Source organism: Pteropus medius, unplaced genomic scaffold, assembly GCF_902729225.1.
Source record: "Pteropus medius unplaced genomic scaffold, Ma_sr-lr_union100, whole genome shotgun sequence".
Taxonomy (NCBI): domain Eukaryota; kingdom Metazoa; phylum Chordata; class Mammalia; order Chiroptera; family Pteropodidae; genus Pteropus; species Pteropus medius.
Window position 1 is genome coordinate 844,473 of NW_024341756.1, and position 17,656 is coordinate 862,128.

General features: G+C 45.8%; 1 protein-coding gene across 6 annotated transcripts in view; it reads left to right on the forward strand.

Annotated features, from left to right (window-relative positions):
- RET (ret proto-oncogene) overlaps positions 1-16,048 on the forward strand; it is a 53,231-nt gene extending 37,183 nt beyond the window's left edge. For all 6 annotated transcript variants that reach the window (XM_039852771.1, XM_039852791.1, XM_039852783.1 and 3 more), the window contains 8 exons: positions 1,865-1,972; positions 3,049-3,263; positions 3,346-3,468; positions 8,164-8,234; positions 9,463-9,600; positions 10,708-10,807; positions 12,542-12,689; positions 14,007-16,048. In XM_039852771.1, coding sequence (XP_039708705.1) covers positions 1,865-1,972; positions 3,049-3,263; positions 3,346-3,468; positions 8,164-8,234; positions 9,463-9,600; positions 10,708-10,807; positions 12,542-12,689; positions 14,007-14,164 — 1,061 coding nt within the window. In that variant the 3' untranslated portion in view covers positions 14,165-16,048. The remainder of the gene's footprint in view (positions 1-1,864; positions 1,973-3,048; positions 3,264-3,345; positions 3,469-8,163; positions 8,235-9,462; positions 9,601-10,707; positions 10,808-12,541; positions 12,690-14,006) is intronic.
- The last annotated feature ends 1,608 nt before the right edge of the window (positions 16,049-17,656 follow it).

Genomic DNA, 17,656 nt, shown 5'->3' on the forward strand with positions numbered 1-17,656 from the left:
GGATAGATGGAAGCCACCCGAAAGGGCGCTGGTGGCTGTCCTTGCACCTCCTCAAGAGTTTTCCATGGCTGTTCTTGAGTGTCTGCAATCTGGGGACCCCAATCGTGGATAATCTGGGCCAGGGTGGTCCCTGAAGAAGCAGGGCAAGGACTTTCCTTCTTTGGAAGGTTCTAGAGTGGTATTATTGGGGATGTGCCAACATACCAATGTTGGGTAAAGATCTGAGTTTTTAAAAAATTTTTAAAGCACTTTTGGTTTCGAACTGATAGCTCTTCCCACCCCAGTTTTCCTCATTCATTCCTCTCAGACAACTGTCCATTGGGGACCTGGTGAAGAAACCACTTAAGAGGACTGGCCCCGTCCCCAGACCCCCCAAGGGACTGCCCCATCCCAGTCTTGCCACAAGGGATGAGTCTTGCCGCAAGCTTGGCTCTGAGTGGGCACACACACACACACTCATATTTCTCAGCAGAGGGCATATGGCCAAGTTCTGGCCCAAGTGGGCTGACTGAGGTCCCATCGGTAGTGCAGTGGGCACAAGCTGGCAAGTGCACGCACAAGTTCTAATGTAGCAGTTGGGAGACCACACAGCGCAGTGCTTCTGGATGCTTCCCCAGGCCCTCAAACTGGGGTTGCCCGTTGCCCAAGAGACCCCATGTCCTAAGGGGTTACAGTAAGGCTGTCCTGGGCTCCCCACCCATGGTACAGGAGGTTCCCATGCCCCATCTCTTGTGGAAGCTGTCTTCTCGCTTCTAGACAAGTCTGCAGCTAGAGGCAGTGAGCCATGGGGCACTGGCCCTGGAGGACTATTTAACCACAGCTTCTGACTCACAATGATGCTAGAGAACTCAATGGGGCAGGAGTGAATAGGGGGACCCTGATCCTGAGCTCTGGTGACCAGGTTCTTGTCCTATGTCATGAAAAAGAATTCAAGGACATGACAAAGAGTAAACAGAAAAGCACAAAATTATTAAAGCAAAAGTACACACTTAAAAGTGCTGGCAAACTCTAAGAGAGAGAGTCGTCCTGAGCTGTCTGGATTATGGGTTTTTGTTTTCTTGGTGTTGGGGGTGGTGCCTGGAGACATGGTACTTGCAATACAGGTGATATAATAATACTACAATTAGCTAAAGCTGAACAAAGGACAAGGGAAAGGCTATGGAACCTTGTCCTGGAAGGGAGAGGATATCCCAAGGCTATCCATCCTGTCTCCCCATCTTAGCCTGTTCCTCATAAAGTCTAAACAGAAAGAGGCCTGAGTGAGGGACTAAGGAAAAATTCCAGAGCCACATCCTGGAAGGGAGGAGGAATATTCCTAGGCTAACTATCCTTCCTCAAAAATACCTCCACACCAGGCTCCTGTTGGGAGCCCGAACTCAGCTCCACCCACTCTCGGGATGCACATCCTCCATGTGGCATAAAATCTTGTGGTCTACCTCCCTCCAGGGCCTGGCTCATTGAGTGCTTTGTCATAGAGTATTTGGGGATGCCAAGGAATCCCTTTATGTTTCCAAAAGAATTAATGAGGGATGGTCCTTGTTCACTGCTGTCTTTGAAAGATGGCTTGCAGGGAAATATTGCCACTTACGCACAGTACAGCCCTGGGAGGGGCTGTCCATGGAGAGATCCTGCTTATGTAGATGTTGGCTCCTGGGGATTCTTATTCCCCAGAGGCAGAGGAGGCTGCTGTTGACCATCCCACAGGCTGAGAGTAATCATGAGCTCTGGATCTTTGGGTAGAGTGTCTGAGAAAGAGATAATTGGATCTGTGCAGACCCCTGGTGTAGGTCATGTGACCTGCATTCACAGAAGAGGCTTCCAGAAGGGATGGATTTGCAACCTGTTCTGTTTATGTGCATTTCAGAGAACGCCTCCCCAAATGAGCTGCGGGACCTACTGTCAGAATTCAACCTCCTGAAGCAGGTCAACCACCCCAATGTCATCAAGCTGTATGGGGCCTGCAGCCAGGATGGTGAGGCCAGCCACAGAATGGCAGCTGCTGGGCATAGACCAGGGGGTCTGGCCTGCTCCATTCTTCCTCCTCCCTCTTCCCTGTCCTCTCCTTCTCCGGTCCCTATTCTCTGTCCGTACATGGTCTCTGTCTCCAGCCACTGCCTGGAGCCTCCTGTGTCAGTGAGAGGGCTGGGAGAAGCTGCTGCAGGATGCTTGCATGAGGCTGTTCCTCAAGGAGCCCTAGGCCTACCAGGGTTGCCCAGAGGTCTCTGGTGATATTTCACTTGTCAGCACCTTGCTCCAGGGCAGGGAACTCCAGAAATAAATGATGCCTCCTAGGCACCTACTGGAGAGTAGGCATGCTGTGATCTCCAGGTAACCCCAACCCCAGCCCTGCATGACAAAGGCATTGCCGCTGTTTCTCACGTAAGGACACAGGAGACCAGTCTGATCTGTTGGTTTTCCAAACCCACTGTGCTACCAGGGGCCTCTGCGTGCATGTGCATGTATACGTGTTTGCATGTGTATAATGGGAGTATGAGAAGACAGGGAGCCAACATGAAGAGGGCAGTAGGCATGCCAGTCAGCACCAGTAGGACTCAGGGCTGGGCCTAGAGCAAGACTGCAGCCCAAGAGCTGCTGAGAGAAGCCAGGAGCAGAGAGCAGGTGGCTATGTGCAATCCAGGTCCTCTGCCTCCATCAGCCATCCCCAGGCCATGCTGCAGCAGGATTGGGCTGCAGACAGGCTTGTCATCCTAGCAACGGGTATGCATCCCCAGGCAGCACTGAGCATAGTGGTCATCTGCCTCAGGCACCCTGGGAGGAAGTCATGCTCAACCTCCCAGGCAGCAGCTTTAGCACAGGCCTCGAGAGGTGGAGAGCAAATGATAATAATGACCTGGGACATAAACAAGTCCTGGAGCTGCCTGGAACTCAAGCACTTGACATCTTAAGTGTGGTTGTGTCCATCTGCCTACTTACTGGTAGTGTACAGAGCTGCGCAGAGGTGCGTACCTCTCCCACTTTCTGTGCTCTGTGAGATGCCTTGACTTCTGCCTGCTGAGCAGCCAACCCACAGCCTCCATTTGTCCCCAGGGCCACTCCTCCTCATTGTGGAGTATGCTAAGTACGGCTCCTTGCGCGGCTTCTTGCGAGAAAGTCGCAAGGCAGGACCCGGCTATGTGGGCAGCAGAGGCAGCCGCAACTCCAGCTACCTTGACAACCCGGATGAGCGGGCCCTGACCATGGGCGACCTCATCTCCTTTGCCTGGCAGATTTCACGTGGGATGCGGTACCTGGCCGAGATGAAGGTATGTGCTGCCCCAGCCCGGTGCCCCTGCTCTCTGCGATGGGCCTGGATTTTAGGTGTCCCTGCTATTGTCTTTCTTGCAGCTTGTCCATCGGGACTTAGCAGCCAGAAATGTCCTGGTAGCTGAGGGGCGGAAGATGAAGATTTCAGACTTTGGCCTGTCCCGAGATGTGTATGAAGAGGATTCCTACGTGAAAAGGAGCAAGGTACCAGGTCCTGGGGGTGTGCTGGCCTGATGTCCCAGGCTGGGTGGAAGCAACAGTCAGGGTGCACACAGTGGGAGGGGGTGGGGGGCAAGATCCTTTAGCGCACCTGGAGAGGATAAAGTAGATTTTTAGAGTATAAACTTCTAGACCTCATCCCCAAATCCTTCCCTAATTCTGGGTCTCCAGAGACTGTTCAGGACTCATCCTTGAGTCTGTTCTTTCTCTTCCTGAGGACCATACTCGCCCTTTCAGATCTGGCAACTTCTCTTGCTTTTAATCACTATCACTTTTGAAAGTCACTTAATGCTGAGGAAGTAACCATCCTCTTCTCCACAGTGTTCTTCTTTCTTCTACAGAATAAAGGTCACTGTTTCTGTGTTATTTAGCTCTTTGCCCAGAGGAGAGTTAAGTGAAATAAACCCAAGCATAGTAGTCATTCTTTGCAGGAAGGAATGAACTACTTTACAGGGTGGAAGTTCTCTTGGGACAAGGGCCTGGGAACCCCTGGCTGGGTGAGTTTGGAAGGCGCAAGGAGCGGGGCCCTAGAGACTGGGTCCAGAGACTCAGCATAAGGTTCTCAGAAGCTTTCTCTGGATCTCTGAAGTAGGTGTGTGGGGGCCCCTCTGGGGAAATCTGATTCCCTGGCATTGTCCAGTTTCCTGTGGCATTTGTCTTGACCCTGGTCTGTTGCCCTCTAAGCCCCTCTCCTGCAGCCTCCCCCTGAAATAGCAGACTGGGTCAGCTCACAGGCCATTCAAGAGTCAGTATTCAGAACAGACAAAAAAAGAAGCACAAAAAAAGTAACACAAAAAGCAACTGCATACACTTCAGCTTTGCTCAAAGGGTGGGGAGAAGCCCTAAAAGTGCCACAGGCTGTGAGGACAGCATTTCATTTCTTCTGAGGTTTCTGTTGTGACAGCCTATCTCATACTGCCAAAGAGGAAGTAGAGAGGAGCTGCCCTCCACCTCATGAAGGGGTGTGGACAAAGACTTCCTGTTGCTGCACCAGTCGTCCAAAAGGACGCTGTGTCATAGAGTGGAGAAGCACAAGGTGTCCAAACACAGGGCCCCAGAAAACACAAGCTGCAGGCAGTGTTGTTACAAACACTTGCCCCAGAAACAATTACACTTCATTAAGGACGTGAACCCTAAAGAACGCTTTTAAAAAAAGGAATTATAGTAAATGCTGCATTAAAATATAGTGCATGCATTTTTTAATTGATTTGTGCCTTAGGACTTATCTACTGAAAAGCTATTTATCAACTTGCATTGGGAACACTTGTGGTCAAAATGGCAGAATAGATAAACGCTGCTTGCCTCCTCCCATGACCGCATCAAAATTACATCTAAATTACAGAACAACCATCCTTGAGAACCACCTGAAGACTAGTTGAACAGAATTCCTATAACTAAAGATATAAAGAAGCTACAGTCGAGACTGGCAGGAGCGGGTGAAGACTCAAAAGATGCTGGTCACACACCTGCATTTGGCAGTTAAATACCAGAGGGATATCTCGGATGCAGAGGTTTCCCCTGAGGAGCGAGGGGTCCAAGCCCCACACCAGACTCCCCAGCTTGGAGCACCAGTGCTGGAAAGAGGAGTCCCCACAATACCTGGCTATGAAAATCATTAGGGGTTCCATCCAGGTGAGACAAGAGGGCTGCTGGAGTTTCAGGCATTCTCTTAAAGGGCCTAAATACAGACTCACTTGTTCACAAACACTCACCCTAAGCTCCAGTGGAGGAACAGCATCTTGAAAAGCACCAGGGGCATGTAGGGACAAACTGAATTCTGACTGGCTTCAGACCACAACAGAGCAGTACCCAATTAGCACCACAGACGACAAACCCAAATGTCCCACTGGTGCGAATTCCACTCTGTGGGGTCAGCCCCCACACAACAGCTTGTCCACTGTAGTCACAGCCAGTCCTCACAGCCAGTCAGCCTGAGGATCAGCCCCACCCACTGACAAGCCAACAGCAATCAAGACTTAACTACAACAGGAGGGCACACAGTCCACACAAAGGACATACCTGGAGCATCTGGCTCAGGTGACCAGGCAGACTGGGCCCTGGGCCCCACAGGATACCTACTACATAAAGCTGCCCCGCCAAGACTGGGAAACATAGTAACTCTACCTAATACATAGAAACAAATACAGTGTGGCAGCCAAAATGAGGAGACAAACATGTTTTAAATGAAAGAACAGGACTAAACCTCAGAAAAAAGAACTAAAAGGAAGCAGGCAAGCTACCAGATGCGGCTCAGTGAATGAAGGGGAAGAATAGATGATCTCAGTCAGAACTTCAACAAAGAGGTAGAAAACAAAGTATAGAAACCATAAAAAACCAGTTATAAATGAAGAATATTAATAACTGAAATGAAAAATACATTAGATGGAATCAACAGCAGATTAAATGAAGCAGAGGATCAAATCAGCAATTTGGAGGACAAAGTCGTGTAAAACACCCAGTTGGAACACCAAAAGAAATAATAAATGAAAATAGTTTAAGGGACCTCCGAGACAACATCAAGTATAACAACATTCACATCATAGGGGTACCAGAAGGAGAAGAGAGAGAACAATAAATTGAGAACGTATTTAAAGAAATAATGACTGGAAACTTTCCTAACCTGGCAAAGGAAGTAGACACACAAGTCTAAGAAGTGCAGAGTCCCAAACAACATGAATCCAAAGAGGCCCACACCAAGACATGTCATAATTAAAATGCCAATGGTTAAAAACAAAGAATCTTCAAAGCAGCAAGAGAAAAGCAGTTAGCTATTTACAAGGGAGCTTCCATAAGACTGTCAGCTGATTTATCAACAGAAATTGTGCAGGCCAGAAGGGGTTGGCATCAAAAAGTCAAAGTGATGAAAAGCAAGGACCTACAACTAAGATTACCCAGGAAGGCTATCATTTAGAATCGAAGGAGATATAAAGAGCTTCCCAGACAAGAAAACCTGAAGGAGTTTATCACCTTCAAATCAGTATTATAAGGAATGTTAAAGGGACTTCTTTAAGAGGAAAAAAAAATATCAACAGTATGAATAAGATAATATTGCAAAGAAAAAAATTCTCACTGACAAAGGTAAACCCAAATAAAAGCAGTGAATCAACACTAAAGCAAGTACAAAGGTTAAAAGGCAAAAGTAGGAATATCGTGTAATTATGAAAATAAAGGGATACACATACAAAAGAATGTGTAATAACGAATACAAAATGTGGAGGAGATGAGTAAAAATGGTAGTAATTATAGAATGTGTTTGAACTTAAGCGACCATCAACTTACAATAGATGGCTATCAACATAGTTTTGAATATATGAAGGACATAGTAACTACAAACCAAAATCTAGAAATAATACACAAAAAGTAAAGAGAAAGGACTCCAAATACAACACTATAGAAAGTCATCATACAAGAGAAGAGAGCAAGAGAATAAGAAAGGGGCAGAGAACTACAAAAACAATCGTAAATTGGCAATAAAATGGCAATAACTACATACCTGTCAATAATTAAATGTAAATGGGTTAAACCTCTAATCAAAAGATGAATGGTTAAAGAAGATGTGGTACATATATACAATGGAATATTACTCAGCCATAAAAAGAATGAAGTCTTACCACTTACATAACATGTTTAGACCTGGAGAGTATTGAGGTTAGTGAAATAGGTTGGACAGAGCAAGACAAATACAATTTTATTTATACGTGGAATCTACAAAGCAAAATAACAGAAACAAACTCACAGATAAGGAACAAACTTATAGTTGCCAATTTGTGAGAGAAGGGGGCCTGGGAGTAGAGTGAAAAAGGGGAAGGGATTAGGAAGTACAAACCGGCAGTTACAAAATAGTTTGGGGGATGTAAAAGTACAGCTTAGTGAATGCAGTCAGTAATATTGGAATAACTATACATGGTGTCACATGGGTGCAAGGCTTATTGGGGGAGAGCACTTCATAAGTTATGTAAATATCTAACCACTGTTACACCTGTAACTAATATAATATTGAATGTCAACTGTAATTGAAAAATAACAGTAAAAAAAAAAAAAGTGGCTTTGGAAAGGATTTGTTAGGTCTTACCCCAGCGCCTCTGTGGTGGGGGACACTCTTTCAGAGGATACTAAAAGAGCCCTGGCATAAAATAAGAGGGAAAAACCAGTCTCAAGGCACATAAATAGATTTCTTCCCTTAGAGCTTCTCAGAAGATCCTTTAGTATGTTAATTTGTATCAGAAGTCCCCAAGATAGAAACACTGGATGTTGGTTTCCCAAACTTGTTTACTCTCAAAATTCAGGGCAGATCTTGCTCGATGGTGTTCTTGGCCTACCAATTGGGCAGCACCACCCAGGGCACCACAGATCTACCTAGATGTGACCATGGGGGACCTGGCTTGGGCTTGGTATCAATTACTTGGGTTTCTTCTCAGCAGGGATGTGGCTCATGATAAACACACCCTATATAGCTGTGAGCAGGCCAGTTGACTCCCTTCAGCATCTCAGACATGCCTAGGAGGGCCAGAATGGAGCTCCGACTCCTCTAAGGCTGTGCTGCCAATTCTGTACCCAGGAACATTATGGGTATCATTACTTGCCCCCAGAGCTGGAAGTGACTAGAACAGGGCCCCACCCTCCTCCAGTTTCTAGGGTGTCAGAGCAACATTAATGCCCTTTTTTTTACTACTTTTTAAGGGTCGGATTCCAGTCAAATGGATGGCAATTGAGTCCCTTTTCGATCATATCTACACCACCCAAAGTGATGTGTAAGTGTGGATATTGCCTTCTCGGGATGGAGGGTACATGTGAAGGGGGCCATGACACCTGTCTGGGCAGCTCAGCTGGGAACAGTGCTGGCCCAGAGTGCCTGTCAGCTCATGCCAACCATCCAAAGTGACCCCCCTAGCTGAAGTGTGTTTATTTAGCAAATGACCAGGGCCCAGGCAGTAGTCGAAGTGGCATTTATGAGAACAGTGAGCAGTGGCTGCAAATCCCCCTCCACTCCCCTCTCTTTCCTCCCCACCCTCCTCTCCCCTCCCTTCTCTGGGAGTCTTAGTGACACATAGTTCCAGCCAAGCAGTTCCCCTCCTGTGGGCCAGAGCAAGACTGGGCTCAGACAGGGGCCCTGGAACTAGTCCCCACCCACAGACATGAGTGGCCTTGAGTGAGTTCTAGGCTGGTGTGCCCCAAACTGCTCAAAAACAGGAACCGAAACTCAATCTTTTAGGTCAACTTATAGACTTGATAGTTTTCAAAAACACAACAGACTTGTTTCTATGTTCTGCCATCAACAGACATGAATATCTGGAATAATGTGGGCTGTGAAAGGGAGTTTTACAGTTTTAAACAACTTTTCTGAATATGGAATCTGACTGTAAGACAATTGGAAAATGCAGAAAAAAGCATAATAAAGAGACTAAAAGTCACTTGAATCCCACCACCCCTAAGTAACTACTACTGGCCTTCACAGGCATGGCCTTCTAGTGTTTTCTGTGGTGTACAGATAAATGCTTTTTATCGCTGTGCGTGGGCTCATGTAATAGTCCTGCTCTGTAATATAATGTTTCCACTTCGCAGTAAATTTTTTCTCACAGTTAAGTCATTTCCAATAGCAGTGCTTTTTTTCTTCTAAGACTTTAAGAAAATGTTTAAGCACATAGAAAAGGTGAAGGAAGTGTTTTGAGAGTTTGGGTCCCACCTGCATTTTACCTCATTTGCTGGACTGCTCTGGGCCATTGCTGCTAGGCCTCCCTGGTGCCCCTTGTGGGTGTTGGAGTTGAGCATCACAGTGAGCAAGACAGCTATCCCCACCTCCATCCCACATCTGTCTGTGCAGTGGGACCCAGGCTGAGACTTGTTCTCTGCACAGGGATGGGGCGAGGGTGGTGGTGCTAGCCTTGATAGGTCAGCAGCTATTGGAGTGATGGATGTCTGAGCTGCCCAGTGAGCACTGTAGGTTGAGTGGGACCACTCTGGTTGTCTTGCTCCCTGTAGGTGGTCCTTTGGTGTCCTCCTGTGGGAGATTGTGACCTTGGGGGGCAACCCCTACCCAGGGATTCCTCCCGAGCGGCTCTTCAACCTTCTGAAGACAGGCTATCGGATGGAGAAGCCTGACAACTGCAGTGAGGAGATGTGAGTAGGCTTTGCTTTGGCCCAGCCTCTCCTCAATACAGACACCCTTGGTTAGGGAGGAGAGAGCACATACACTTAATCTCTCCCCGCTCCTGAGCAGTTCTGGGTGCCAGCCTTGGGTGAGCTGGATGGTGCATAGTAACAGGGCAGAACATGACAGAGCAGAAGTTGCAGAATCACCTTTTGGGCATGATGACATGGGGCCCCTGACACCACTGAGGGCTAGATGGGCTTCCTGGTGGGGCCTTCAGGGATGAAGGGGAGCAGGGCCCAAAGAGAAGTGGTGAGAAAGGCGAGATGGCACTTTATGCAGCCAGAACCGAAGTCACTTGGATAGGGGCAGGTAATTCGGCATGGCTCAACGGGCACATATTGGAGTGTGTCCAAGTAGAGGCACAAAGGCAGCCAAGAGGTAGGCAGGGGGGGCCTAGACTTCAACCCAAGGGTACCAGTTTTCACATATAGAAGTTCTGTCAGATGATTCTCAGAGAACAAGTCGAGAACCCATGAGAAAGGGATATCTGCGTGCAGAGACATAGTGGTCTATTCATTCCACAGAGTTGGTGTGTGCCTGCCATGTGCCTTGTTTGGGCTAAAAGAGAGTGGCACCACCTCCCTGGCAGCCTGGGCAGCGATCCAGCTGGCCCAGAGTACTGTACACGGCAGCCCTGGAGGCCCTGCAGCCATGCCAGGGCCCCACAGAAGAGAGGAGTTGATAAAAATACAAGACAGAAGTGTGATTGGCAGAAGTTTTTATTTGTTTCCACACCCAGTTCATCTTTCATAAGAGTTTTAAGGACTAAAATTTCCCCCTCAGCCACCATAGTGGGCACAGCATCATGTTAGTTATTTACCATGTCCCTAAAAAGGATGTGAAAACAAATCTCTCTCAAGGGAAGAGAAACTTATAAGATGCTAGACCACAATGCCATGCACTCTGAGCCCCCAGTGGCCCTTCAGACCCTGGCCCAGCTCATAGAAGGTTGTCAGTTAAACAGAAACATCTTTGGGGTTTGGCAACATAGCCCACCAGGCCCTGGGCACTGTTGTGGCCATGACAGGGTAGTTCTTGCTGGGTTGTAACTGCCTGTCTGCACTTCCCACCAGGTACAGTCTGATGCTGCAGTGCTGGAAGGAGGAGCCAGACAAGAGGCCAGTGTTTGCTGACATCAGCAAAGACCTGGAGAAGATGATGGTTAAGAGAAGAGTAAGTACTTGGAGCAGATTCCTGGTACAGGCTGAACCTGATGGGGGGATGGGGGCAAGTGCTGTTCCAGCCCAGCAGGTCCATGGAGGTCCTTGTGCAGTGGAGAGATGGTCATGCTGATCCCTGAGGGCACAGCACTCTTGGGCTTCTTTTTGAATTATGAAGAAACCAAGATTCTTAGCTTGACACTTGGGAAGATCTGCCAACCAGAGAGGTGCATGAGGGAAGTATTCTGAAGCCAAACAAAAACAATTCCGATAACAGAACAGGAAAAAATAGAGTTGACACGAGTGTCCTAAATTCAGATGCTATGAGGGACCCAGCTGGGGTGGGAAGTGACTAGGAAGTGGCACACCAGTCCTCTCTAAAAGATCCCTCATTGTAGCCACATGTGACCTACAGGAATATGAATGCCAGCATGCCAGCTCTTTTAGTAGTAAGGCGTATCTATGTTAAGTTTCCCAATTTTTAATGTTAGCAACTCATTTAAATTTCTAAAAGTGCATTCTAGGCCAAACAAAACATACCTGGGAGGCTAGATTCAGCCTGTGTGCCTCCAGTTTACCACTGTAAGAAAATGAGAATGTCAACAAAATTTTAACTAATATTTAGTGAACAATTGTTACATATCATATTCTGTCTTAGATCCTGAGGATGCAAGTGAACAAGCAGGCACAGACCCAGCCCTGCTGGTGTTTACATAGATGTTTCATCCTCACATTGACATATTTACCAAAAGTTGTAATTTTCTTAAACAAGAAAAGCAAGAGGCATAGTCTAGGCCATTTGTAATAAAATGCCAGTGTATCATTTGGGCAAAGCCTCCAAATTCTGTGAATGTAGGGTCATCCTAAACCAGGGTCCCCAATCCCTGGGCTGCCAACCGGTACCAGTTCGTGGCCTGTTAGGAACTGGGCTACACTACAAGGGTTGAGTGGCAAGCAAGTGAAGCTTCATCTATATTTGCAGCTGCTCCCCAGCACCGCCTCAGCTCCACCTCATATCATCAGGCATTAGATTCTCATAGGAATACTGGTCCCTGGTGCCAAAAAGGTTAGGGACTGCTGCCCTAAACAAATGATAGCTACTGCCAAGAGATGACCTTCCTAGAATAGGGCTGAGAAGCAGCCAGGAAAATGCTAGGACTCTTCTTTACACATTTAAACAGCAGTGGAAATAGCAGGAACTGCAGAATCATCATTCTGCAGTTGAGAGCTGAAGCCTATGCAGCATCCTATGCAAAACTCATATCAATGACTCCAGATTTTGGAGTCCTGATGTGATGTTCTAGATGGCAGAAGTCCTTGGAGGGAAGCTGGAAATATCCCGCAGGTGGGAGATACATCTTGGCACTCCTGTATGAGTAATGGGGCTACAGCAAGCTCTCCCAGAGCCTCAAAGTTTACAAACAAGCCAGTCCCCCAGTGCTGGGCATGGTGCCCAATGCTGCAGAGATAGGAGCAGGACAGTGAAAGAGCACATTTCTGCCACCAAGGAGGTGACTTTCTAGGGGGGAGTGATGAGGGCCGTGGAACAGGGCCAGACAAGGCAGGTGCTGGGGGTGCTCAGTATTGGCAATCTGGTAAGGGGCTCAGGTATCTCAGAGAAGCCAGTAGGCTGGTGGGTGGAACATGGCCAGGGCTTCTGCCCTCAGGTGGGGAGGGTCCAGGGGCATGTCCAGTAGTGAGACACAGAGGGGGTGGGGGGTGTTGACCAGCCATCTCTCTCCTCCAGGACTACTTGGACCTGGCCGCATCCACCCCATCCGACTCCCTGCTTTATGATGATGGCCTCTCAGAGGAGGAGACGCCCCTGGTGGACTGTAATAATGCTCCCCTCCCTCGAGCCCTCCCCTCCACGTGGATTGAAAACAAACTCTATGGTAGAATTTCACATGCATTTACTAGATTCTAGCAACATTGTTCCTCTCTGAACTATCCTTACTCTCTGTAATGCTTTTTAAGAGTCTTTCTGGTCTGAATGAGACCAAAATCTGCTCTGAACCTTTTAATTTGTAAATGTCTGACTTTGCATCAGTTTACATTCAGGCATTTTTACAACTATGTTTTTTTTAAAGGATGTGAAAATAAGTTTAATTACCACACTGCCCAGCAAGTTAAGATGATAGAGAAGAAAGAGCAGGGCAGAACTCTCAGGGGATATTGAGAAAATGATGAATAAATCATTTCTGAGATGCGTATCAAGTCGTAGTACTTCTAACTTAACTACTGGCATAAATTTACCCAATCTCAGGGTGGGGCATTTAATTTAGAAAGAAAGAGCCAGCACCACCCTGCCTGCACTGAGAGCACAGCCAGTGGTCCCCTCAGACACCATCTGGGCAGGCAGGCAGCTCTTGGAGGCCACTCGGTACTGGGTGCCCAGCCATGTGTCCGCCCTTGGGGAGGACACACACAGACTGCTGTTTTCACATCCTTTGCATTACACACTGTCATAATGGTTGCCACTTAAGAAGTCAGTGCTAAAAGCTGGAGTAAATGCTTTTTGGAAGTTAGAAGTCTGTGGTGCTGTGGTCTTACAATGGACAGTAAATACGGTTCTTGCCAAAACTCCTTCTTTTGTCTTCAATTAAATACTTGAAATTTTTTTTCTGTTTTCTAACTTCATTATTGATTTTATTTTTAACTTGGAGTTTCAAGCCAAGATTGTTCTTTTTGCATTCCTCCTGAGTCACTTGATTCCTTGCTGGATTTGGGTATAATGCTACATGCCATTTTGTCCTTTCGCCGCCATGGGACTCACCTGCGTGTGCCCTTGATCTGGAAGATCCTCTACTCCAGGGTAGACTTGGGTAGAAGACAGTAGGCTTCTTTATGTTAGAGAACTTTTTATAGAAGTTGCCTGCTGCAGTTAGCCATTTAGTACAGCAATGTGTTGATGGTTTATGCTGCCTTAGAAAGAGTTAAACAGATCAACAAATATATATCGGATATGAGAGTTTGAAGCTTATAAAAGTCAAAATTGGTAGGTTCTGTTAAGTTAGAGTAACCAAGAGAGCATGTGATATTTCCCCTTAAATGTGTGTTTTGGAAACCTGGAGCATGAAACCATTCATGTAACTGTCACAGAAACCAGAAGTTTGGTTTGAACCTCAAAGGGAGTTTTGCCAAGGCCTTACTGTCTGCACATGAAGTTTTGATTCTTCAGTGCAGAACAAATTATCTGTTTTCATTTTTAGGCATGTCAGACCCGAACTGGCCTGAAGAGAGTCCTGTACCACTCACGAGAGCCGATGGCACTAACACTGGGTGTCCAAGATATGCAAATGATAGTGTATATGCTAACTGGATGGTTTCACCCTCAGCGGCACAATTAATGGACTCGTTTGATAGTTAACATTTCTTTGTGAAAGGTAACGGACTCACAGGGGGAGAAAACATGCCAAGACCATCCACTGGCCCCTCATTGCACCCTTCCCACTGGCTGGTGATTTTCTCTCCTAGCAGATGTAGCACACTGGATAGGAGTTCTGAGTCCAGTGTTTAGGTCCTTCCTTTCTCTTCAGCCCTCGGCAGCACCAGTGTTGGTCTGTGTTCGCCAGAGACCACTATACTCTGTGCTTACTCATGTGGGTCCTTCACTTACTACCTGAACTATTTGATTTTTCTGATTATCAATCACCAAACAAAGCAACAAGATTTAAACATGAAACACATATATATACACACACACAGGCAGCAGGTGAAAAAACTATCCCAAACCACCTGTGCTTGTTGAGAAAAATGTGAGCCTAGCAAGACCTCATGGTGGTGTCAAAACCCTGTCAGAGCTGGAGTGGATGAGGGGACCGCGGGGACAGGCTCAGTATTCAAGACCCTGAGAATGATTTTTTAAAATTAAAAGAAAATCTTTTTCTTAGGAAGACATTTGATTTGTTATCATGATTAAAATGATTCCTAGATTTAGCACAATGGAGAGATTTGATGCCATATTTGCTGTGTAGACTGGCAATGTGAGGGAACAGGGCTCATAGATACATTTGCCCCATCAGTGAGTGGTCCCTACCCCCTGATAAAACAGTATGAAGAAAGGTGCGTTTAGTGCAGTGACCTGTAATCCAGGGATTGCTGACAGCAGAGACATGGCTGATGAGCACCCACCCCCCAGCCTTCAGTACACTGCATGTCCAGCACCAAAAAGCAGCACCTCATCTAGCACATTAGGAGTGAGTGGAAGGTTCAGCTTGTTATGTTAGCAGTAGCACTGACAATGACCAAGAACCACTACAATTACAATTCTGATATGGAAAAGACAATGTTTTGGCTCTTGTAGAGCTTGTGTGAAAAGGTACATGTATATACTCTTCCTGTGTTTGTCACTTAATGCTGCTATAGCAAAGCATTTTTGTTTTTTAGATTCTGACCATGACTCATAAGCTTCTTGTCATTCTTCCCTGGTTCTTTGTGGTCACAGACACTCTGCGCTCCTCCCATCTTGTGGGAGTGGGGTGGCTTTCGGAAAGTCCTGACAGCTCTTCTGTTTGTCTCAGTACTGTAATTTTACAGGAGAGAATTGGTTACCAAAACACTACTTGGTCTTCTGACATAAAGTACTGTGAAAGAACTTACAGTAGTCTCATTATAATACTGTATTTTATAGGCATTTCACAAAAGCAGTAAAATTATGGCTTTTTTGTGGCCAAGAAGGCTTGGCTGAGTATGTGTTGAAGCCTCGTGATGTGTGTATGCATACGTATACACACCCAAAGAGAGAGCTGGGAAAACACTGGAGTTGTAACATGGCTGCAGTTGGGGGCCATTTTTCGGATACATTATGATTCATTCTAGTTGTGGTAAACTTTTGGTGTTCAGATGTGCTTAATGCTAATCTTATTAAATAAAGATAAACTCTCTCAAATTATTAAAAATGCCTACTCAGTAAGTGTGAGTTGCTACAGATTTGTTCTCAGCAGGTGAGAACCCCAAGTCTAAGTGGCTGACCTAGTGATAGGGAATTAACCATTGACTGATAATCAAATTGTCTAGTCCTGAGTAATGAAAATACTCATTCTTACTAGTCCTATCAGACAAAATTTTCATATGCATATATGCATAAGTTACTAAGTATTAAGTATTACTGAGTATTAAGTAGCAATCTGTCATTAAAATTTGTAAAGTCTATGAAAGGTTATTAAACCCATACCATATTAATTTGCTTTTGTAAATCAAGGTGACTAAGAAAATAATTTCAGTTATGTAAATAAAATCATGTATCGTAAAATGTGTAAATTTCTTTTCTCTATTTAACTCTCCAGTTGGAAACATCAGGTTTTTGAAGTTTTAATGCAAGAATTAAAATGTCACAAGGGAATCTATTGGGGTAACCACTGGGGAACTAACAGTGATTAAAAGACTAGGAGATTCTTGGTGGTATTATCAACTTACCTTGAAGACGACATATGTGAACAGGCATATTTATAGTAATGTTAAAAACTGAGCTAGTTCTGCCATGCTAGGAATTCCTTCCTTCAGATTTTATTCCTGAGAATAGAGCAGCAGCCAATGTCAGGTTCAGGTGTTTGCTTGCTTCTTATTTCTTGAAGCTGGAGTTGGACAGTTGTGGGGAAAAGGCTGTAAAATGCATAGTCATGACTGAAAGTCCATTATAAGTTGAAGGAAAAAAATAAGGCCTGAACCATTACGAAGCTTAAAATACTAAATGCTTCTGTTTCTGTCCTCCTGTCGGATTGTATAGGAATTCTGAGTTCTTCCTCAAATGCCTGGCAAGGAGAAGGTGGGTCAGTAGGCAAACATGAGTTTTTACCAACATAAATCTGGTTCATGGTTGCATTGTGCATTGGATGATGAGGGCCTGTGTCATTTTCTGGGTGCATACATACATACGTGCACACAGGCACGCATGTGCCTCACCCAGGGGCTGCCCAGGCCTGAGGTACTTCGGCACTCACATCTGCTCTCAGCTTCCTTTTTCAATCTGGACCACAGGGGCTAGAAATAAACCTAATATCTAGAGTCAGTTGTTTGCTACAGCCTTGACCTCTGAAGCAGTCTTGACAGCCTAGTAGAACCTGGTAAAATCTCCTCCCTCTTTAAGGAGCTAGGACTCATGAAGGATTATCTTAGCTGAGATGATAAGAAATCAGAATTTGTAGGTAGAGAAGCTTTCAGTTTGAGGCACCCTGCCACGTCATACAGATGAGGCTGGATGGGTGGCTGTCTAACAACTGGAAGAGTAAGCTTCACTCCTCAAGTTAAAGAGGCACACATGGTGAAAACCTGAAAGAAATCACAGTTAATCCTTGCAACTCAGATTTTGATTACTGTGTCGAGTTACAAGATACTTTTGCAGATGTTTCTGGGATGTGCTAAATCACAAGACTTGCCCAACTGAGATCTCTCAGTGGGGAACCATATCAGGGAGGTCCTCTGTCTGTGGTGACTTCAGGCTGCAGGGCTTCAGCGTCACAGAGAATACACCAGGCAGCCTGAAGACCTGAGACTACCTCAACTACTGTGACTTCAGGAGCTCTGTCTCACACCAGGAAAAGACCATAATCCTGCATCCTTTCAGATGACGCTGGGCAATTCAAGTTCAAAATTCAAGTTCAAGTGCACAGGCAACGTAAAGAAAGTGCATTCTAAACCTTAGAAATATATATATTATCTTTTGAGGAGGAAGCCAGTTTAATGTTTTATAGAGCCAATATTTACCATGCAAACTGTCAAGTTCTTGAATAAAAATGAAAAGTCTATTTTAAGTGTCCATGTTTTTATTTATCTTTGTCAATTTTGTAAACAGTACCAGAGTAAACAATATCCTTTTTGGCTGCTCTTGTTTCTCACCTGCACTCCAGTCCTTTTCTGCACT